Source organism: Equus caballus, chromosome 2 (assembly GCF_041296265.1).
Source record: "Equus caballus isolate H_3958 breed thoroughbred chromosome 2, TB-T2T, whole genome shotgun sequence".
Lineage (NCBI taxonomy): Eukaryota > Metazoa > Chordata > Mammalia > Perissodactyla > Equidae > Equus > Equus caballus.
In genome coordinates, this window is record NC_091685.1 from 22275451 (window position 1) to 22299015 (window position 23565).

The 23565-nt window shown below is 48.2% G+C and overlaps 1 protein-coding gene across 3 annotated transcripts in view; it reads left to right on the plus strand.

The window, feature by feature from the left end:
- Nucleotides 1–23565, plus strand: part of DLGAP3 (DLG associated protein 3) — a 57030-nt gene that overhangs the window by 18968 nt on the left and 14497 nt on the right. For all 3 annotated transcript variants that reach the window (XM_023633763.2, XM_070260470.1, XM_023633767.2), the window contains 7 exons: nucleotides 2285–2367; nucleotides 3826–4983; nucleotides 9275–9480; nucleotides 9786–9858; nucleotides 19900–20113; nucleotides 20397–20710; nucleotides 21113–21198. In XM_023633763.2, coding sequence (XP_023489531.1) covers nucleotides 3877–4983; nucleotides 9275–9480; nucleotides 9786–9858; nucleotides 19900–20113; nucleotides 20397–20710; nucleotides 21113–21198 — 2000 coding nt within the window. In that variant the 5' untranslated portion in view covers nucleotides 2285–2367; nucleotides 3826–3876. The remainder of the gene's footprint in view (nucleotides 1–2284; nucleotides 2368–3825; nucleotides 4984–9274; nucleotides 9481–9785; nucleotides 9859–19899; nucleotides 20114–20396; nucleotides 20711–21112; nucleotides 21199–23565) is intronic.

Consider the following 23565-nt stretch of genomic DNA (forward strand, 5'->3'; position numbering starts at 1 on the left):
AGCAGGAGGAATGTGATCATAAAGCATAATATATAGGAGGAAGCCTATATAGTTAAATCTATATCAATTAAATCTTCTCTTTAGGAAATTCGTAAGTTGACCTTCTTCTTCCCCCGGTAATTTGGATTTGATTGTATTATTTACTCTTTTGGACATTGGAGATTTTGGAAATCCAAAATAAAGGCTTCACATGAAGGATGACTCTATGGAATCTTAGAGGTTATAAATTGGTTTTGTATACATTGTATCATTTGATATTCATTACAGCCCTGGGAGATAGGTGAGCAGGTGTCATTAGGCTCAGGGAGGGTAGGTCACTTGTCTAGTGTCACACACCTTCTGATCTCAGGGCTTGCGCTTTTCCCACTAGGCAGTGCTGCTCCATAGGCCATTGGTAAGGGAGTCAGGGGTGGTTTGTCCGGAGAGGAGCAATTACAGGGGCCCATAACCTCTGAGACTAGAGCCAGGAGAATATGGATTGATGCTAAAAGATGGAAGTTTGAGAAGATCTTGATGCGGGCTCAGTGGCTTGGCAGCAGCACCTGTGTGGGTTGAGGAGGGGGGAGCCCGGGAATGGCCACCATTGGGAAGGCTCAGCATGAGGCTGCAGCTTGATTTGACCACAAACAAAGCCCATGGGCTGGTCTGGGCTTCTGCCAAAGTGGCCTTTCGTGCTTTGAGTCTCAGATGTGGATGCTGCCTGGGGCAGGATAAGAAGGACCATGCCATGGACAAAGGACCAGGCTATTGAAGCTTCTTTCCAAAGCATGGAGATGCTTCCAGGTGCTTTTCCAACAACTGCTTTCGGGGCCATCTTGGTCTGAAGTCACCTCTGCTTCCACAGGGAAGAGCAATGGAGGAGAATTGTCGTCTAGAGCCAGGCAGTTGAAATCTGTGAGGTCACCCCAGTTTCCCTCCAGGCGAGATAACCAGCAGCTTCTCCAGTCCAGGCCACAGGGTGGGCAGGGGGCTGCGCATGTCTCACCCTCTCCTCTGTGGAAGATTCCCAGGAGACTCCACAATCTTCTTCATTGTCTCACATCCCTCGAGGTCAGGAAGTTCCTCCTGATGTCTGACTGTGTCTCTTCCACTACCATTAATCATGCCTGCAAAGCTAGCTCTTCTTCCTGACATCCCCATGTCTAATAATGGCATCATTAGTCTTCCAGTCACGGCTGCTGCAAACTTCAGAGTTGTCTTCCTTTCTGACTCTCTCTCTCCCACCGCTTCCCAGTATTTTCCAAACCCTAAATGTCTGCTGGAACTCTCCCAACCCACTCCTCAGAATTCCTAATTTTCCCACCTCGTTTGCCTTTGTGCCTGCTGTTTCCTCCACTGGGAATTCTCTCTCCCCCATCACCATTGTCTATGGAACACACAGCCATCTTGTTCTCCAACTCAAACACACTCTTTTCTGGGAAGTCTTCTTCAATTTCTCTCTATTGAATCTGGTCTTGCCCTCACCTGAACTAGCCTAACATTTTGGTACCTCTTTCCAGCCCTGTCATTTATTCATCTAGTTAATGAACATTTATTAAGGACCTGCTCTGGGCAAGGCCCTAAATTAGGTGCTGGAGATCCAGAGATAAATAAAATTTGGTTCCTACCCTGCAGAAGACCACATTCTAATTGGAGAGACAGAAACTGAAACAGATAATTTCAGTGCAGTGTGAAAGCTGCTTTCATGGGGGAACCCAGGGTGTTATAAAAACCCAATAGAGAGGCATAACCCAGAATAAAAGTACAGAAAGTCTTCAAGGGAAGGTAGGGCTTAATATGAGTAGTATTAGCCAGGGGAAAGGGTTGGGGGGTGGATGAAAAGAGATTCTGGGAAGAGGGAACAGCTTATGCAAAAAAACAGGGACCTAAAATAACCCTGTCGTGTGAGAGATTGTTCTTCTCTTAGACTATAAGCCCCTTGATGACAAGGGACCACACTTAAATCACCTTAAACACTTCTCACTCAGAGTCTTGCTTATGGTATCTGCTCAACAAATATTTGTAGAATGGAATCATATTTGAGGGCAATGAAAATGCAGTGGCTCAGCACAATCACACAGACACCTGCAGTTGGAGGTAGTCCAACCTGTAAGCTCATTTGCATGTATTTGCATAATGAAGCCAACTTCATTTCCCTGGGGGTCCAAAGGCTCTGCATCGTGGGGGATCCAATCACTCCTGGTTGGGGGGTTGGGAAGGGAAACTGTCAAGGCCAGAGACTGGTCCTCTGAGGACTCTGGGAAACTCTCTGTCCCCTTCACTCACCACTCTTCTTTTCTATCAGGAGCCAGTGGTCCTGAGCCTTCTGAAGTTAGTATTCTGCCTGGCAGTGGGGATCCTGACACCGAGGATGGGACACCCAGGATGGTGAGTGGTAGGAGAGTCTGAGAGATGGGGATTAGATTGGGGGTTCTCAAATCAGAATAACTTGGGTTTGAATCTTGATTCAAAGTGATTTACCCACTTATTGGCTTTGTGACCTCACCATTTTGAACTCAATTTTCTCATGGGTAAATGTGGATAATATCTATGCACAGAATGTCAGTGGGATTAGAGAACATTAGGTCTGCACAGTACCATATACATAGCAAGTGCTTGGGAAATAGTAGGAGATGAGCTGTGAGCAGGATCTGGAAGAAGCCTGAAATACGGTGGGTATGGGGAGGTGATGGCGGGGTGGAAGGGAGGGTGAGTCGCAGAGGTGCTGCTGTCTGGAGTCTTTGAGGCTGTCATCCCCTCCTAGTCAGCAGATGGTCCAGGAGCCTGGTCTGGGATGAGGGAGGGCGCCGTCTGCCAGCCTATCGGTCCCTGTCCCTCCTGCTGACACCCCCTCCTGCTGTAGCTCCTGTCCTGGCAGCTCTGGAGTCCTGATTGGAGGCAGTTCTTGCTGAGAGCTGACCTCTCTGTCCTGTAGCCTTGGCAAGCCTGGGATGGGGGCCAGGGACACTGATTCCAACGTTTTCTCTCCATCACCTCCTTGCCCTGCCAGCCCACTGTTCCTAGGAGGAGGAACTCTCGGGTTCCCATCCCAGTTTAGGATTCAGATGCTGCCTTGAACAGCCAGTATTCCCCCTCTTTATGGTGTCTCCTCCCTTTATGACTTCCCTCCAGTGGGATGGGGTTGGCGGGGGGTGGGTAAAAGGCAAAAGGAGAAGAAATTCCACTGGGGACTATTTGGAACCCGGAAGAGGAAGGAGGAGTCATCTCAGGTTATTCCTTCCTATCTCGGTCCTGGAAGGAGGGAGAATGAGCCTGCAGTCAGTTGGAAGGAGCAGGGTGTGGAAGGAAGTGGAGGGATTTTCCTGCAGAATCATGCTGGAGATGTAGTTTTGGGTCCAGTGCTCTTGTTCATTACTGCTGCTGGGAGCTGTCACCCTGAGACCTGGCTCCTCGCAGCAGTGGAAGTGGGCAGGGATGGGGCAGAGGTGAGGCCCTGGGTCAATTTGCCTAAAGCCAGCTTGTTAAAAGTTCACCTAATGACTGGTTTCTTTGAATATTTTTTTTGTGTCTGTTTGGGTATCCTTTTATTTTTGCCAACCTAAGGATTTAAAAAAATTCATTTGGCTGAGGGCATTTCCTCTTGGGAATATTTATCACATTTGCAGAATTTGATGAATGACGGTATTATTTTGTGCCCTTGTGAGTGTCTTTGGCTAGTACGACTGTTTTAAGGAATTTTAAGCCCATTTGTGGAAAGATAGTATAGTTAATCACAATAAATTGGTATGCATTACCAAAAAGAATACAAGAACACCTCATAAACGATAGTTTTAGGTGAAGTGACCTGTTGTTCAATTTGAATCCCTTTTCTCCCTATTTTCCCAGGAGGTTCCTGGGGCCTGGCCCCCAACACTATGAAGAGCCCTTGCTGAGGCCATGAGGGGTTACCATGGCGACCGAGGCAGCCATCCCCGCCCAGCCCGCTTTGCTGACCAGCAGCATATGGATGTGGGCCCAGCTGCCAGGGCCCCGTACCTGCTGGGCTCCGGGGAGGCCTTCTCCACCGAGCCCCGCTTCTGTGCCCCGAGAGCAGGCCTGGGACACCTTTCTCCCGAAGGGCCCCTGAGCCTGAGTGAGGGGCCATCAGTAGGCCCCGAGGGAGGGCCAGGGGGGGCCGGAGTTGGGGGGGGTAGCAGCACCTTCCCCAGGATGTACCCTGGCCAGGGCCCTTTTGACACCTGTGAAGACTGTGTGGGCCACCCACAGGGCAAGGGTGCCCCCCGCCTGCCTCCTACACTCCTGGACCAGTTTGAAAAGCAGTTGCCAGTTCAACAGGATGGCTTCCACACGCTACCATACCAGCGAGGTCCAGCAGGGGCCGGGCCAGGACCAGGGCCGGGGTCTGGCACTGCCCCGGAGGCCCGCAGTGAGAGCCCCAGCCGCATCCGGCACCTGGTTCACTCTGTGCAGAAGCTCTTTGCCAAGTCCCACTCTCTGGAGGCCCCAGGGAAGAGGGACTATAATGGGCCCAAGGCCGAGGGAAGAGGTGGCTCTGGGGGAGACAGCTTCCCTGGCCCGGGCTCTGGAGGCCCTCACACCTCCCACCACCACCATCACCACCACCACCACCACCACCACCAGTCCCGGCACGGCAAGAGGAGCAAGAGCAAGGACCGCAAGGGGGACGGGCGGCACCAGGCCAAGGCCGCGGGCTGGTGGAGCTCCGACGACAACTTGGACAGTGATAGCGGCTTCCTGGCGGGTGGGCGGCCCCCAGGGGAGCCTGGTGGTCCCTTCTGCCTGGAGGCTCCAGATGGGTCCTACCGGGACTTGAGCTTCAAGGGGCGCTCGGGCGGGTCAGAAGGCCGCTGTCTTGCCTGCACTGGCATGTCCATGTCACTGGATGGACAATCAGTCAAGCGAAGTGCCTGGCATACCATGATGGTCAGCCAAGGCCGGGATGGATACCCAGGGGCTGGGCCAGGCAAGGGGCTCCTGGGTCCAGAGACCAAGACCAAAGCCAGGACTTATCATTATCTGCAGGTGAGGCTTTGGTGGGGGTGGGGAACTGGGTCCTCGGCCCTCATCAGTGTTGTCACTCAGGGAGCTATGGAAAAGGTTGGATGGGAGCCAGCTGTGCCCCTGATGGAGAGCTTGGAGGCAGGGTAGCTCTGCCCTGCCTCACTGTGTCCCCTTGAGGCCCTTTTGGAACCTCCGTTTCCCCATTTGGGCAATGAAGGGTCCCTCCTATTCTGATGTTGTATCCATGTCAGGCAGACTTCCCCTTGACCTGCTGTTTTGGACCAGCTGTGCTGGCCTCTGTCTTATGAGGCTGGAGGCAGAATGAGGTTTAAGGTAGGCAGCGGACAGGACTGTGTGGTACTCCCTGGCTGTAGCTTCTAGGCTGTAGATTGGAGGTCAGCAGTTGGAAAGCGGTTCTCCTGCCCCAGGCCTTCTCCAGACCTCTTTTCTGCTCAAATCTGGGTGGTCCAGATATTGTTTGAATATGAAGGTCAGTTATTTCCAGAATGTGCCTCTGCTGGAGTTTGTCGTTCTGGGGTACCTGCAGTAGAACAGCCCATGAAGCTGTGGAAGAACCCTGGGAGGCTGTCCCGTGGATTTTCCTAGACTGGAGACACACTGAGGTCTGAACCCCGGATGCAACGCCAAGACAGGGCTTCTTGGGAGAGGATGGTGCAGGTGATAGAGGGCATGATATCCCCATCCTGTCTCACCAGCTCTGTGATCTCCGCAGGTGATGCTGGGAGCTCTGACTCCTTATGGAGCCTTCATCCATCCCACACTGTCCACTCTCCATCTTTTTACTGAACTTTGGTCGGAGGCTCTTCTCACCATCAACCTTCCTCTTCTCTGCCTCGGGTCTCTTCTCATACCCCCTGACATATTTTCTTGAGCCCTCCCATAGTTTAGGACAAAAAGTCAATACAAGTTCTAGAAGTCCAGCGGACCTCCGGTCATCCCCCAAGCCCAATATTTCACATAGTTATTCCACAGTCATTCATTCAGTGAGTATTTCCCGGGTGTTGTGGCTGCAAAGATGAAGACACAGGTGCAGGTTGTGAAGAGCTCACTGTTTAGAGGTGAGGTGGGCAAGGAAACGTATAGAACCCAGTGCGATGAGGCTGTGGTAGGAGAGAGTGCTGGGTACCGTGGGAGCACAGAGGAAGCACCGCACCCACCTGGGGTGGTGGTGGCCAGGGATTGCTCAAAGCAGCTTCTACGAGGAATGTCCCCTGAGCTGAATCTCAGTGGAGGAGTTGGGTTAGTGCAGAAGTGGATGAAGGGTGTTCCAGGAAGAGGCTACACATGTCCAAAGGTGTGGAGAATCGAGGTTGCATGTGTCTTTGGGTGTCACTGGGCTTGCTGGTAAGTTGTTCACGTGTTAGGGCTCTCCTGGGTGGGGAACTTACGGAAGCTCAAGGGAACAGTTAGGGCCACATTGGAAGCAGAGAGGGGTGGGAGACAGAAGGGAAGGTTGGAGACTTCCGGACTACTGAATTGGCCTTGGATTGCCCCCTCCCTGCGTAGAGAGGTTCTCTAAGCTGGGAATTGAAGGGTCCCGCAGGAAGGGCCAAGGTGGGAACACCAACCCTTCTCCCATAACTGAGCCCTTGCCATCCCTGGAGCCTCACTGCCACCCCACTGCTCCCTGCTACTTCTCTAGGGCTGCCCTGGCCTCCCTGGGGGCTTCCTTTTTAACATGCACCTCACAGTGTCCTGCAGAGGAGCGAGGAGCTCTGCAGTGGCTACGGAGTGGGAACCCTGCAGTGTGGCAAAGCGTGTCCTGGCTGGCCCATCATCTGGCCTGGCTTTCTCTGCCTGCCTGCGGCTTCTCTCTGTAGAGTATGGGGAAGGTGAATGACCCATCAGGGCCTAGGGTTCCAGGGCATCTTAGGACTGGGAAGTCTCAACCCATTTGGGGGAGAACAAGGGGCTGCTGGGACCCTCCAGACAGCCTGCTGCTCCCCTGGCACAAAAGCAGGGGAAACCGGCCCCATCAAACTAGGTGTCTTTGTTGGACCCTTAGTCCTTTTGTCAAGACCCTGTTTCTCGCACTGGACCCCAGCTCTCCCTCAACCCTCTCCCGGAACTCCTCTTGCCACTTGGAGTTCTTGTTCCTTTATGGAGCCTCGTTTCCTCCCTGTGTTCGCATCTTCTGATTGAGCCCCAACCCTTCATTGAGTCCTGTTCCTCCCTGTAGGCTCCTTCATCGGGCCCCATCCCATCCCTGGGTCCCTGTTCTCGCACTGGTCTCCGTCCCCTCACCTAGCATCACTCCCAGCGTCTCTGTCCCTCCCCTGAGCCCTGATCCCTGATCCCTTTCTGAGCCCCAATCCCCACCCCATTTAACCTGTTCTTTACAACAAGTATTTTAAGTCTTCCCTACTTGCCCCAGCCCCCTCCCCCACACCTTCATTTACACTCATTCTTTGTAGTGCAGTCGACCATCACGGACCCCCCTCCCCTGCCTGTCAGCTCACCTGTAGACTCATTTAGCTTCCCAGCCACCCCCACCTCCTTATTTCTTGGCTCAGAGGAGAAGCCAGGACCACCATCCCAGGATGATCCCTTCAGTAGGGCTTGAGCCCATCTCCCCAGGACCCCCTCCATCCCTGAGCTGTTTGTCCCTCCTCCCTCCCCACATTTAAAGACTGTCTTTATCTTTATTGGCTTTTTCCCTCATCCTGAAAATATGCCCAAGTCTCTCATCCAAAAAATCCTTTCCTCAATCCCATAGCCCCTTCCGTCGTGTCTTCCCTTCGTATCCAAGTTCTTAGAGCATACACTCCGCTTCTTCACTTTCTTTCATTCTTCCCTTTACTGCAGTCTGACTTCCACACCCTCTGTCCTCTAAAATGTTCTGGCCGTGGTCACCAATGGTCTCTTGAGAGCTCTCCTTGAAAGGTACTTTTCAATGTTTATAATAATAATAGTTGACATTTATTCAGCACTTACTGTGTGCTGGGCACTCTATATTGGCTCATTTACCCTTCTCACCAACCCTGTGATGTAGGAATAATTATCATTACCAATTCACAGATGAGGAAACTGATAGAGATTAATCAGTTTCGCTCAAGTTCACCTAGCTAGCAAGTGCTGGGGCCAGAATTTGAGCATGGATCTGTCTGACTCCCGAGCCTGAATTACTAACCTCTGAATGCACTGTGGCATTTGACATTATCAATTCCTTTTATTCTGGAAATGTCTCCTGTTTCCATGACATGGCATTCTCCTGAGTTCCCTCCTACCCCTCTGCCCACTCCTTCTCAGGTGACTTCATAGGCTCCTCTTCCTTTCTTTGCAATCTCTTTTTAAATGTCAGTGGATCCCTCCCAGCTCTCTTTCTTCTTTCCCCTGGGCTCTTCCATTCACGCCTCTGGATTCAGCAGGCGCCCATGATTCCCACGTCTGCCTCCAGCCCGGATCTCTCCACTGAACTCCAGAACCAAATATCCAAGCACCTGCTCAACAGTTCTCTGCCAAACTCAAGATGCCCAACCCTGAACCCATCACCTTTTCCCCAAATCTGTTTCTCTGGGATTCTATGGCTCAGTGAGCGACAGCACCATCCCCCAGGTCCTCAGCCAGCAGCCTCCCAGTCATCCTCAACTTCTCCCCGCCCCCTCACCCCCCACATCTAATCAGGCTCACTGATGCTCCTTAACACCTCTCATTTCCATCTCCTCTTCCTCCTCATTGTCATTGTCTTAATTTAGGTCTCATCATCTCTTGCCTGGATAACGGCAACAGCCTCCTAATTGATCTCCCTCCTGCCACTTGAGCCCCTGCCCTGCTCCTGGCCCTCCACAGTCCATCCTCTCTTTGGACTGTCAGAGAGCTCTTTCTGAAACACAAATCTGATGTCACTCCCTTGCTTAAAACCCTCTGTGGCTCCTCACAGAAGGAAGGAGGGGGAGTCAGAGGATTTGGGAGCTAAGCAGGTGAAGAGGATGGAGGAGAAGGAGGGACAAAAGGTGACTGAGGTCAGGTGATACTTTACTGCTGGGGGTGGGATTGACACAGGTCATTTTGACCTCTGATCTTCGACCTCTTGGCATCTGGCATTGTCAGCCCCAGGACTTTCTAGGTGGCCTTCGGTTAAGTAGCAAAAGGTCCATGGAGGAGGATGAGGCATCTCCTGTAAGGGGGAGGACAGCCTGAGACCTCGCTTCCCACTCCATGTCTGCATGCTCCTGAGTGTGGCCTGCTGGAGCCAGGGCAGAGCATTTCCCACTGGCAGTGGGGAAAGAGGGTCCTGGCCTCTAGTTTTAGTAGGGACGTGTCTGAGAGACAGAGGCCCCTGTTCCCACAGGTGCCGCAAGATGACTGGGGGGGTTACCCCACTGGGGGCAAGGATGGGGAGATCCCCTGCCGCAGGATGCGCAGCGGCAGCTACATCAAAGCCATGGGGGACGAGGAGAGCGGAGACTCAGATGGCAGCCCCAAGACATCTCCCAAAGCTGTCGCCCGGCGCTTCACCTCCCGCCGCTCCTCCAGCGTGGACCAGGCACGGATCAAGTAAGGACAGGGAATGCTGGGGGCTGGGAGGCGGGAAGCTGATGCTGGGTACCTGCAGGGGGTGTGTGTAAAGTGGGTACCGGTTGGGTTCCCTGCTTAGGGTTCAACTGGGTAGTCCCCATATAAAGAGGGGGTCCCGGGTGACAACATATGTCTGAGTGCCTCTTTGGGTTGGTTCCTTTACCCAGGAGTCTCCTGGGGGTTTCTGGCAGATAGAAGCTGCTCATGGGCCCCAATGCTATCATTCCCCTCCCCTGCCTCCTAGCAGACTCCTGTTTTGAATCTGGAATTTTGACCTTTCCCAGCTGCTGTGTCCCACCCCGGATCCACCCACGGAGCTCCATTCCTGGCTACACCCGTTCCCTCACTACCGGACAGGTAGGGAGAGGCCCAGGATGCCCGAAGGAACGGGCGGGAAGGGAGAGTCAGTCCCATGTTAGCCTAGGCCTTAAAATCAGAGATCTGCCCAAGGAGAGAGCTCGGGTCTGGTTCTGGGGGAGCTGGGAAGCCCGACTTGGGATTCCTGGAGCTGACTCAGACTGGAGATCTCAGAGAGTCACGTCCTTAGAAACCACCAAGCGTCCTCAAAGTGATGAGCTTGTGAGGGCAACATCGTTTCTCTCAGGTTCCCCAGCCCTGGCCTGACTTTATTGCTCTCAGCCCACCCTCCCGGGAACAGTAGGATTGACTGTACAGAGAGGGGACGAGCAGAGTTTCAGCCTCAGAGATGATCAGGGCTGTGTTCTCCCCTCACCACCTCCACCCTGTGGGACCACTAGCAAGACACTTCACCTCTCAACGCCTCTGTCTTCTCATCTTTAAAATGACGACAGTACTTGTATTTATCTCACAGGGGTTTTGTGACAGTTCAGTGAAACAATGTTTGCAAACACAAGGTACCTGGCCCCAAATTGTTATTTTGTAAATGTGAGTTTCATACCTAAGTGTAGACTTTCCCCTCAACCAAACGGAGGCAGCACAGTTTAGTAATTAAGTGCATGAGATGGGTTTGAATTCCAGCTCAATGACTTACCAACTTACCAGCTGAGTGACCTGGGGCAAGTTACTTGACTTTTTTGAGCCCCACTTTCCCTATTTAAAAATAGGCATCATAATAGTGTTCTTGGCACATAGCCAGCACTCAAGAAGGGTTAGCTATTTTTACTATTTGCTGGGGAAAAAAGCAATGCAAAAAGCAGTGCAAAAGACTGTCCACATTGGCTCCTATTGTTTGCTGCTTCAGTCTCTCAGCATTTCTTTGCTACATTTCCTGAATCAGGGAATCTGACTGGCACAGCCGTCTTTTCACATCAGACCAGCCTCTGTTGCTAAACCCACTAGTTAGTGCTCAGTGTTCATTTTACTTGACCCATCAGCAACATCTAACACAGTCGATGACTCCTTCCTGAAACACCTCACTCAGTTAGCTTGGAGGACAACCCACCTTTTAGGTTTTCCTAGATCTCTCTCTGGCTACTTATTCTCAGTCTGTGTCACTGGTGCCTACAAACTCTCCAGGATCTGAACATTGGAGTTTTCAGGGCTTAGTTCCTGGACTTCTCTCTACACTCACTCCTTGGGTGAGCTCATCCAACCTCATGGCTTTGAATATTATCAAGAGCCTGATGACTCCCAAAGTCGTCTTCAGCCCAAACCCTCCCATAAATGCCAGGTGTGTATATCTGTGTATTGAAGTCTCACTTGGATGTTTAGTAAACATCTCAAACTTAAGATGTCCAAAATTAAACTGCTGGTGTCCTTTCCCCCACAAATTCCCTGCCCCATCCACTGTCTTCTCCATTTCAGATAATGGCAACTTTATCCTTCCAGGAGCTCTGGTCTAGAAGCCTGAAGTCAGTCTTGACTCCTTTCTCTCTGTCATATCCCACATCCAGTCCTCCAGCAAATCCTGTTGGTCTCACCTTCAAAGCATAACCAGGATCCCTCAACTCCTCTCCAACTCCACTGCCACCACTCCAGTTCATGTTGCCATGTTCTTTTGTCTGGTCTGTTGCACTGCCTTCTAGTTGGTCTCCTGCATTTGCCCTTGCTCCACTTCATTCTCTCTCAGTACAGCCAGAGTGATCATTTAAAAATAGAACTACATTCACTCAAAAGCTTACTCAGAGGAACATTCAAGGACTTTACTATGGCTTATAAGGCCCTGCATGATCTGGCCCTTGCTACCTCTAAGTTCCCCTCCTAACATTGTTCTCTTCCCTTACCACTCCAGCCACACTAGTCCCCTTGCTGCTCCTCTGACACCACAGGTGTGCTCCAGCCGCAGGGTCTTTGCATTTGCTGCTGCCTCTGTCCGGATCTCTCCTTCTCAGACACTCCCATGGATCACTCCCTCACTTCTTTCAGGTCTTTCCCCAAATATTCTAAAATCTAAATTTTAACTACACCCGCCAACATTTCCTATTTCCTTTCTCTGTTTTTCTTTTCTTCTTCTTAGCACTTTACACTATCTAACATCATGTATATAATACATATTTCTCCTGGGAGGCATGGCTTATAATCTTTGCTTTACAGAAGTGGAAGAAAGTTTAATGCATGAGAGATGTCAACTTATTATCTATAATAATGCATTTTGCCTTTAAGTCTATTTTTTTGTTCAGTGTTTTCCCAGAACATCTTTTTCCATCTTTTACTTTAAAACATTTTGTCTCTTTATGTTTTAGGTATGTTTTTTGTAAATAGTTTATAGCTAGATTTTATTTTATATCCATTCTGACAATTGTTTGAGAATTTGGCACATTTATGTTTATTGTGATTACCAATATGCTTGGATTTTGTTTCTGTCATCTTACTTTGTACCTTCTATTTATCCTGTCTTTTGGTTGATGCCTTTCTACTCCTTTGCTGCCTACTTTTGGATCAGTTGGGTTTGCTTCATTTTTCTCCTCAAACTAGTTTAGCAGTTATATATTCTATTTTCATTCTTTATGGTTACTCTTATAATTTTAGTGTGCCTATTTGACTTAGCAAAGTCTAAAGTTGACAATTTCTTCTGCCTTTCTCCTGGACAATGCAAAGACCTTAGGGCACTTTAACTTTGATCGCCTCTTCCTTTCTTATGTGTACTTGTTGCCCAGTATTTTAGTTCAACCTTTTTTTCTTTTTTCTTTTGGTGAGGAAGATTGGCCTCGAGCTAACATCTATGCCAATCTCCCTCTAGTTTGTCTGTGGGATGCCACCAGAGCATGGCTTGATGAGCAGTGTGTAGGTAAGTGCCCAAGATCCAAACCCTCAAACCCGGGCTGCTGAAGTGGAGCGCATGAACTTAACCACCATGCCATCAGGCCAGTCCCTGGTACCATCTTCTTTTCGTCTTTCCAAATTAGTCTTTATTATTGTTGTTACATTTTATGCTATTAGTACTTGGTTATATATACTCACATCTTTACCTTTTCTCCCCTCACTGTACCTTCTTACATTTCATTCCTTCCTTTTAAAGTAAATTCTGTAGTAATTTTTTCAGTGAGTGTCTGTTAGTAGCAAATTCTGCCTTTAACAAAAAATGCAGTTTACCCTCAGTATTTAAGATAATTTACCTTATTATAGAATTCTAGGTCAATCATTATTTTCTCTCAGTGTTTTGAAGATTCCTTTGTCATTTGTCTTCTGTTATTGCTGTTGAGGAGTGTACTGTCAATCTAATTGTCTCTGTAGGTAATTTTCATTTCTCTCTGATTTCTGTTAAGATCTTGTCTTTGATTTTGGTGTTCTGTGGTTTCGCTATGATGTGTGTGTGTGTACATGCGCGTGCACGTGCCTGCTCCCTGAATCTGAGGATTCATGTCTTTCATCAAATCTAGAAACTTCTCTCATGATTACTGTTTGCTGGTACATCTTTGTCCATCCTTTTACTTTCAACCTACTTGCTTTTTTATCCAATCTGAAAATCTCTGCCTTTTGATTGGGGATGTCTTGTCCATTCACATTTAATGTGATTATTGATATGGTTGGATTGTTTCACGTTGTTTTTGTTCCTCTGTTCTTTCTTTACTACCTTCTTTTGTATTAAATAATTAAATATTTTTAGCATGCCATTTTAACTTCTTTGTTGTTAATTCCTTTTTACTTTATTATTTGAATATTAGTGGTTGTGCTAGGAATTACAATGTATATCTTAATTTATTAGAATCAATATCCTTTTTTCTCTCCCCTCTTTGTGCTATTATTGTCATATATATCACCATATATACATCGTAAACCTAAGAATTATTATAAACCATTGGTGGTATTATAGTAATTGCTTTGTACAATCTTATGTCTTTTAAAGAAGCTAAGATAAAAACTGAGAAAAATATGTTTATAGAGTCTTTTATATTTACTCATATTTATCATTTCTTTCTGTGGATTTGAGTTACCATTGAGTGTCACTTCCTTTTATCCTGAAGAACTTCCATTAGTATTTCTTGTAAGATAGATCTGCTAGCAGTAAATTCTTCAGTTTATATTTATTTGGAAATCTCTTTATTTTTACTTTATTTTTGAAGGATAGTTTTGCTGGATATAGAATTCCTGGTTGAGTTTTTCTTTCAGCACTCATATAGTGGAATATATCATTCCACTGCCTTTCGTATTCATTGTTTCTCATGAAAAGCCAGTTATTAATCATATTATTGTTTTCTTTTATGTGATAAATTGTTTTTCTCTTGTTGCTATTAAGATTTTCTCTTTGTCTTCAGCTTTCAACATTTTGACTAGAATGTGTTTGGGTATGGATCTCTTTGTGTTGAACCTACTTTGGATTCATTGAGCTTCTTTGATCTGTATATTAATGTTTCTCACCAAATTTGGAAAGTTTGGGGCCATTATTTCTTCCAATAGTTTTTGTTTTTCTCTCTCTTCTTCTGGGATTCCCATTACTTGTATACTGGTAGACTTGATGTTGTCCCATAGGTCTCTGAGGCTCTGTTCGTTTCTATTCAATCTCTTCTCCTCTCCATTCTTCAGGCTGGATAATTTATAATGATCTATTTTCAAGTCTACTGGTCATTTCTTATGCTGAGCCCTTCTAGTGAATTTTTCATTTCATTTATTGTACTTTTCAGTGCCACAATTTCCATTTGGTTCTTTTTTCTTTTTAAAAAATAATTTCTCTTTGTTATGATTTTCTATTCATAAAGTCATCATTGTCATGTTTTTAAAAAAATCTTTAAACATGATTTCCTTTAATTCTTTGAATGTATTTATAATAGCTGCTCTATAGGCTTTGTCTGATAAATCAAACCTTTAGAGACATTCACATTTTCTTGTTTATTTGCATGTCTCATCATTTTTTGTTGAATGCTGAACCTTTTAGATAATATATTGTAGCAACTCTGGATTCTTACTTTACCACTTGAAGATTGTTATTGCTTTGTTTATTTGTTTGTTAATCTCTGGACTGCATCTGTGAAATCTATCTTTCTGCCAAATGTGGCCTCTGATGGTTCCACTATCTTTTTTCTTTCTTGTTTTTATTTTTAAGCCTGGTTTTCTAGGAGTTGCTCCTGTGTCTGCATAGCTCAGTATTCAGCTAGAGATTGGTTGGAGTTTGCGCTCAAAAACCTCAAGCCAGTAAGGCTTCTTGTCTCTGCATATGGTTCTGTGTGTGGGCAGGGAGTACAAACTTCAGGAGTACAGTTTTCAAGCCTGCCCTGGCTTTTACTTTTCACCGGGCTCTCTTCTGTTGCCTCTGCACATGTGCACAGGCTCCATTGGCCAAGGATGTGCAGGTGACTCAGGGCCTCTCTGGTCTCTGTATACATGTACCCAACCTCTGGTTAACCTGGGTTATTTGGAGAGCTTATCAAACCCCCTCTGGCTGTCTCAACCCGTGGAACTCTCTGTTAAGTCCCTGGCTGGTCTTCCAGTCCATAGTTTGCCCCAAACAGTGCCAAAACCTCAGCCTAGCAGTGCTGTTGGCTATTGCTGTTCTTGATACTATAACTGACAATGCTCCAAATTAAGTGAGGTTCCGTTGGTAGTGGTAGTGAGGCAACTGGTTTTCACAGCCTGCCCCACCCTTGTTAAACTGTTGCAACTGATTGAGCTGGGAGCTTGGGTAATGGGAGCAGCCCCAGGCAAGGACACCATAGACTTATGCTATTCTTATCCAAAGTTCAGTAATTTTCATGAGTAAATGTTTCTTTGTTGTACACCTTTTATTGATTTTCAGAGTGATGAAATGATTGTTTTTGACAGTTTTTGTCCAGATTTACAGTTGTCTTGGGAGATAGGATTTGGTGTCCCCCTCACTGTCATGCCTGAAGTCAGAAGCCTAGAAAATTTTCAGCCACTATCATGATTTCTTCAAGTATTGCCTGTTCCACATTCTGTCTAGTCTCTTCTCTGGAATTCCTATTAGTTTTATGTGGGACCTTCTTTTTATATCCTCCATGTATCTTAACCTCTCCTTCATATTTTCTGTCTCTTTACCTCTCTGTGCTGCCTTCTGGCAAGTTCCTCAGATATATCTTCTGGTTTGCTAGTTTTCTCTTCAGTTAAATCTCATCTACAATTTAACTCATGAATTGTGTTTTTAATTTCAGTGCTTTTTTTTTTCATTTCTAGAAATCTGATTTGGTTCCTTTTCAAATTCTCCTAGTTTTTTTTTTTTTTTAGATCAAAGCTTTTATTCTCTTTTTATGTTTTTAATTTTATCTTTTGAGTTTTAGAAATTTTAAACATAATTTAAAAGCTAATCTCTTTTAGCTAAGGTAACACTAGCTACTGTAACAGATAAACCTTGAATTCTCAATGGCTTAATTCAATGAAAGTTTAGTTCTTGTTTAGGTCACTGTTAGTGTTAGTTATCTATTGCTGCATAATAAATTACCCCCAAACATAGTGTCTTGAAACAACAAATATTTATTATCTCAGTTTTTATGGGTCAGGAAACTGAGCACAGTTTATCTGGGTGCCACCTGGATCAGGTGTCTCACATGGCTTCACTCAAGGTGTTGGCCAGGGCTGCAGTCATCTCAAGGCTTGGTTGTAGAAAGACCTGCTTCCATGCTCACTCACGTGGCTGTCAGTAGGCCTCAGATCCTTGTAGGCTATTGGCCACAGACATCAGGTTCTTGACATGTCGGACTCACCAGAGGGCTACTCACAGTATAACATCTTGCTTCTCCCAGAACAAAGGCTCTGAGAGTGAGAGGGAGAGAAGGTATCCAAGATGGAAGCCACAGTCTTTTGTAATCTAATGTCAGAAGTGACGTCCCTTTGTATTTGTGACATTCTATTTATTAGAAGTGGGCCAATTAGAATTAGAAGTCTAGTTCACACTCAAGACGAGGGGACTACACAAGGGTGTGAACATCAGGAGGTAGAGACGATTTGGGGCCATGGCAGGGATTATCACAGTCTAATATTAGTTCATCTTCAATGGAGCTTTATCCGTGAGATTCCTGAGCAGCCTGCGTTAGGAGTGGGTCTGCCAGGAAATATTCTGCAATTGCTTCTATTAGACTATTCTTGGTCTGGGACCATTTTGTATTAATTTTTAATTTGGGGGGTCTGGCCCATGCAGGCTCATGCAGACACCGAGTCCTGAATAGATACAGAATAGGAGATTGGCCTCCTTTCCTTCCAATGCCTGGACCACAGACTAGCTTCTTTATCATCAGTGTGTATTGATAATTGATTTTTTTCGTCCACCTTTGCATCAAAGGCATCTCCTTTCCTACCTTTATGCAAGTTCTCATTTCCAATTCCGTGCTTCATCTGAGCCCAAAACCTTACTCCTGCACCCATGTGGGTGTTAAAAGAGAAACCCTTTGGTTAGTGAGGCCAGGAACCCCTGCCCCACCTCCCACCTCCACTGGGCTGTTTGCAGCATTGACTCACACAGTTAATATTCTGATTTTCCAGTCTCTTCTTAGCTTTTGTCCCCTTGGGACTTCACTGGCTTTCTTGTGAGCTCAGCTATGCATATAAAACATTTGTTATATTTTATCCAGTGTTTTAGAGTGTTTTGAAATGAGAAGGTTTTCCAAGGTTATTTAAACTAAATGACATAAGTATACAGGATGTTGTCTAGCCCCCAGATGGACCCACCAACTCTAGCATGAACAATTTTCAATTAGGTCCCCAAAAAATATGTTCTTCTAAATGTCCCACACCCGTGGAAATATTTACTGGTTCTGAGGCTGGTTTGGAGAAAGACTAAGGTTCTCATTTCCCAAGAGGATTCTTTGACTTTGACTCTCCTGAAAGCAGGGGGTTGGGAGGGGCAGAGTGGAAGGCAGTGCAGGGGTAAAGAGAGAATTCACAGTACAATGTTATAATTTTATAATCATGATACAGTCAAGATCAACTCAGGTGCAGTATTCCTCTGAGAGTCTGTATAAGCCCACATTTCCCTTGGGTCCTGGTTCCTTGTTGGAACTCTAGAAGCTCCTCTTGGCCTGTAGAGATGGAAGGTGTGTGGCCCCAGGGAGTTTCTCACCCTCCCTCTGTCTGCCTTGAATGGCATTGGTCCTGGGATCTCAAAAGCTTCAGAACCCCTGGGAAAGAGAGGCGTCTCAGAAGCATTGTCACTGTGATTTCAGAACCTCCTGCTACTAATAATAGTAGCTAATGCTTATTGAGCATCTGCTGTATGCCAGATATTATGCCTAGTTCTTTACACACGAAAGAGGGATGGAGATACAGAGATAAGCCACAGAGTGAGAGTCCTTCCATTCCTGGTGTCCAGACTTGAGACCAGAACACTTTCTGCTGGGGTTAGGTCAGCTCTCCTGTGCTCTGGGCAGGACCCTCTGGTCTGTATTGGTTCTAGTTGGGGAGTTTCCTGAGCCTGGTCTAGAATTAGCAGGAATTAGATCAGCTCCTGAGCTTCAGGAAATAGCCAGGTATTTGCTGGTCCTTTGTACCTCACAGGTCCAGAGATAGGAAACTGAGAGGTGGACTCAAGCAGTCGTGGTGAAAGCCACAGCTGCCACAGGGGCATGGTTTGTGCCAGTCAAATATGGGAGAACTTCTACAGGATCTTGGATTGATTTTTCCATGGTCTATGATTTCTTGTAATGAAGTTCCTTTAAAAAAAGCTTCAGAAAGAAGTCCAGACCATCCTTCTTTTTAATTACTGGGCCCACGCTGGAACCACGGAATCTGAATCTCTAGCAAATTTGGCCGTGAGCTTTAGAGCAGCCAAAGCAAAGAGAGGCATATAGTTTGAGAGCCCTGGGTTCAGATCCTTGGGGTGGGGCCTGAGTTAATGCAGGTTTAACAAGCTCCCCAGGAGATTCTGATGCTCAGTCAGCCTGGCAGAGAGCCAGGAAACCTGGCATTTAACTCTGGTTTTACCACTTACAAGCTGGGCATCCTTGGAAAATTCATCTGCCCTCTCTGAGCTTTAGTTTGCCATTGGTAGAATGGGATGGAAATTCCTGCTCAGTCTGAGGTAGAATCTAGTGAAATCATGTTATGTTTTGGAGGCTGTGTTGCCTTCTACACACGGATCAAGCCATTCTTTTGGGCCTCTGTTGATCACACATAAATATGATGCCATGAGTCTTTCCTGGGAGATGTCACAAGATGCAGCCATGGGATATTTCCTGTCACATTCACCATGTGGATGCTACTGAGGACCTTGTCTGTCATTTCATCCAATGGTCTCTACATAATCACCCATGGGAGAATTTCTCTTGGGCTCAGTGACATGAATAGTCAAGGTTCTCATGGGTGGTGACCCGTGTTTACCAGGTAGGCCCTGAGACCTTCACATGCCACTGACTGAGTGCTTACTATGTGCCAGTACCTGCACCCAGTGCCTCACATGTGTTTCTAAATAGCCCTATGAAGATGGTACCATTACCACTCCCATTTGACAGGTGAGTAAACTGAGACCCAAAAACTTCAGGTAACTTTCCCAGGCCAAACTGCTAGGAAGTAGCAGAGCCAGTGCTTGAGTCCAGGTGGGTCTCACTCCATAGCCTGTGCTGGCAACTCACAGGCTACGTTCCTTGATGCTTTGGCTGCCCTGAAGCTCAGGGTCAAATGTGCACCCATCCTGTACAGCCATACTGGGCAGGAGGGTGAGTGTCAGGTCTCTAGTCCTCTCCCTTGGGGTCAGGTGTGAGAAACATCAGGGGCCGGGACTAGATGGAGAGGAAGACTGGTGATCTGGAGGCTGGGGCACAGCCAGACATCTGGGAACAGCATAGATGGGGGGGAGGGAAGAGTATTTAGAGGAAAGACTGGACCCCAAGGTGGGCCCCACTGCATTTTGGGAAGCAGCACAGGGCACGGGTGCCTCCACCTTTCTTTGCAGAGAGAGCGTTTCTTTTAGTCCGTGCAGAAGAGTGACACAGAGATAAGCGTCTGCAGATCTAGATATATTACTAAGGCAAAGTGCCTCAGGGAGGGCCCACCCCATGCCAGCACCCCAGTAACTGTCCTCCTGGGCCCTGCCCCCAGCTCAGCGAGGAGCTGAACCAGCAGCTGGAGGCCGTGTGCGGGTCCGTGTTTGGGGAGCTTGAGTCCCAGGCTGTGGACGCCCTGGACCTGCCCGGCTGTTTCCGCATGCGGAGCCACAGCTACCTCCGGGCCATCCAGGCCGGCTGCTCTCAAGACGACGACTGCCTGCCCCTCCTTGCTGCCCCTGCCTCTGTCTCAGGGAGGCCCGGCTCCTGTGAGTACGCCCTCTCTGCCTCGGCCCCGCTCTAGGTTGGAGAGCGCCCTGGATTCTGGTTCTGGCCCCCGCCACAGCTTTGCTGTGTGACCTTTGGCAGATTGCTTGCCTCTCTGGGTCGGATGATGGGGAGAACAATCCTTGGCTCTGTGGGTTAGCAGCACGTGGAGTACCTGTGGCTGCTGGGTCCTGTGGCATCGCGTAGGTGTGTGGGGTGGTCGGCCACAGGCACCTACCCGGTCGCATTCCTCACCCGCTGCGTCTCTGCGTTCGCTGGCCGCAGCCTTCAACTTCAGAAAGGCCCCGCCCCCCATCCCACCGGGAAGCCAGGCCCCGCCCCGCATCTCCATCACCGCCCAGAGCAGCACCGACTCCGCCCACGAGAGCTTCACCGCGGCCGAGGGCCCCGCCCGGCGCTGCAGCTCCGCCGACGGGCTGGACGGCCCCGCCATGGGCGCGCGCACCCTGGAGTTGGCGCCGGTGCCCCCCCGGGCCAGCCCCAAGCCCCCCACACTCATCATCAAGACCATTCCTGGCAGGGAGGAGCTGCGGAGCCTGGCGCGGCAGCGGAAGTGGCGGCCGTCCATTGGGGTGCAGGTATGAAAGGAGGAGGCGCCGACGAAAACTCAGGCCCTGGGCGGTCGGGGATGGGTTGAGGATGTCACTGGGCCTTCTGGATACATAGGCCTTTTCCTGGCTTGCTCTGAGCTGCAGGTGGTCCCCAGTGCCTGGTCATCGACGGGGCTGCTCTAACCAGCCCCAGCTCACTCCCTGTCCTTTATCCTGACACCATCACCCCTACTGGCGAGTGGAGAGCGGTGCCCAGAGGTTGCCACCTTGATGCCTCTGACCACCTGGGTCTCTCATCTTGTTCAGGCAGATTGTCTTTGCAGAATCTGCCAGCTGGCTTGGGGCTCAGACATTGCTGTCCCTTCTCCCTGGGAAGGGCTTGCGTCCCTGGTCTGGCCCCGGCCACTGACTCCCCAACCCTGCCACCAGGTGGAGACTATCTCGGACTCGGACACGGAGAACAGGAGTCGAAGAGAGTTCCACTCCATCGGCGTACAGGTGGAAGAGGACAAGAGGTAGGTCCGAGTTGGGGCATCTCAGGCTTTCTTGTGGGAGAAGCGGAGAGAGGGCTGCATAAGGACCTCCCTGGCGGGGTCTCCCTGCTTGCACTCTCTTCCTGGACGTGAGACCACGCCCTTTTATTGAGGGAAGAGTCAGAGCAGCCACAGAGGTTATTCACAGAGATGTCACCAGGGCAGTCATGGGATCTAAAGTGAATTCTTCCTATGCCCATGCCTGTCCCAGGTGCCCTGAGGTGGACAGGAGATGTACAGTGATGGGGGAAGGAGCTGGTAGGGAGAGATAGCAGGTGGGTGCTGAGCAGGCCTCGAACAATGGTCCTTTACAGAGGATTTTTCCAGTCCCTCGTTACTTCCCGTGGCGTACAAGTATGTGAGCTCAAAAAGAAACAAATAAACATGAAGATTGCCTCTCAGGGGCCCCTGGCAGATATAACACTCCTCCTCATTTGGCTCACACAAGCATTTAACCAGTCGGGGGTACCTATTATATGGCTGCGTCTGTGGTGTACCCGAGATGGTAGAATTACCAGCAGCCACTATTCTGGCATTAGGTGGCCTCAGAAACATTGCTTCCTTAATTTCCAACTGAAAAATGAGCACTGCAAGCTCTGGAGGGAATACTGGGAGGAGTCCCCCCGTTGTTGGGTTCCTGTGGGAAGATGCTTTCTCTAATGACCATGTCTCAGTGGCCCATTGGCCCTCTGGGCTGCAATGCTACCAGGCCAGTGGCCCTAAGTATGGTGTCTGGGCACCTGCCTGGGGCTGGCTGTAAGAGTTTCATGGTAATCTGTGTTGCCTGTCTCAGGCCATACCCATTGGAGGGATAAAGCTAGAGTCTCCGTGGCAGTCCCTCACAGCTCTGTTCCCACTTGCCGTGGTTTTGGACCTTTAGCTCTCCCCTAAAGTTCATCCAATTATTTCTGGGAACCCCTGGGGGTGTCTTGTGTGTGGGTGTCTGATCAAGTCTTTTTGGGGTTCCTGTGGGGTTCACCATTTTTCTCTACTCTTACTTTAGCTCCTGCAGTTCCATATGCTCCTGAGGCTGTAAATGCCTCCACCAAGGGTGGCAAAAAGCCTCCCTTGTTGTCCCCATCCCTCCTGAAAGCTGCTGTCCTCCAAATTCTTGATATTTCACCAAAATCACAGAAAAGTAGCACTTCGGGCAAACTCAATTCCGCAAGTCCATGACATGTGCTCTTGGGAGGTGGGTTTGAAGTCGTGGATGGATGCAGCTCTGTGTTCAGAATCTTGCCCCCAACTCTTAATTCTACCCCATGAACCATAAACCAAGCCCGTGTGTGCCCACTCGCTCCCTCATGAGGTTTCTTGGTTCCTCATCCAGGTGGAACCCTGGAGGCCCCCTCCTAGAGAGCAGCAGGCATTCTACTGAGACTTCAGCTAAATCAGCAAACTCCGTCATTCAGTCATTGATTCCTTCGTTCAGAAAATACTTATTAAGCATCTGTTATATGACAGCTCCTGTTAAATGCTCAGGGAAATGTCAAAGATATGACTCTTGCCCTCATAGAAGTTATGGTCTAGAAGGGAATCAAAGTAATGCATAAATAATCTATGAATAAAAATGCAATTACACATTATGGTATAATATGTAATGGGATATTACTATGCATTATGGTGGGAACATGAAAGAAAAAAGCAGGAGCTAAGAGGGAAGGGATCTTATTTAGGTTAAGCAGGTGACATCTGAGCTGAGACTTGAGGATTGACTAGGAACCCTCGGAAGATGATGTGGGGGAAGTGTTCCGGGAAGAGAGAATAGCATATGTGAGGGTACTGGGGCAGGAGAAGATTGACATGCATCAAGCACTGAAAGAACGTTCATGTGGCTGGTGTGGAATGGGATGGGGGAGTGGTGAGGGAGTGGAATGGAGAATAGGCATGGGCATGATGAAGAACTAGAATGTAGTTATAACTAATGAGTAGCCATTAAAAGGTTCAAGAAGAAGTGTGACATGATCTAATTTATGTTTACAGAAGGTCACTAGCTGCTGAGTGGAGAATGAATTCGAGGGAAGCAATAGTGGGCATGGGGAGGCTAGTAAGCAGGACTTTTTCATGATCCAGAAGAAAGGTGATAGTCCTTTGCACTATAGAGGCTCTTGGGTGGGGGATCTTTTTTCCTATTGTATTTTATAAATGGACAGTGTTAGTGTATGGGAACAGGACTAACCTTTGAATATTGATTTTGTAGTCAGCAACCTTGCTGTTCTCTCATAGGAGATCTCATAGTTTATCTGAAAGTCTTGATGGGTTTTCTTATATAGTCAGTTATATTTTCTGCAAATGAAGATATTCCTTTTAAATCTATATTCTTTTCATTTCTTTTTCTTGTGATAATGC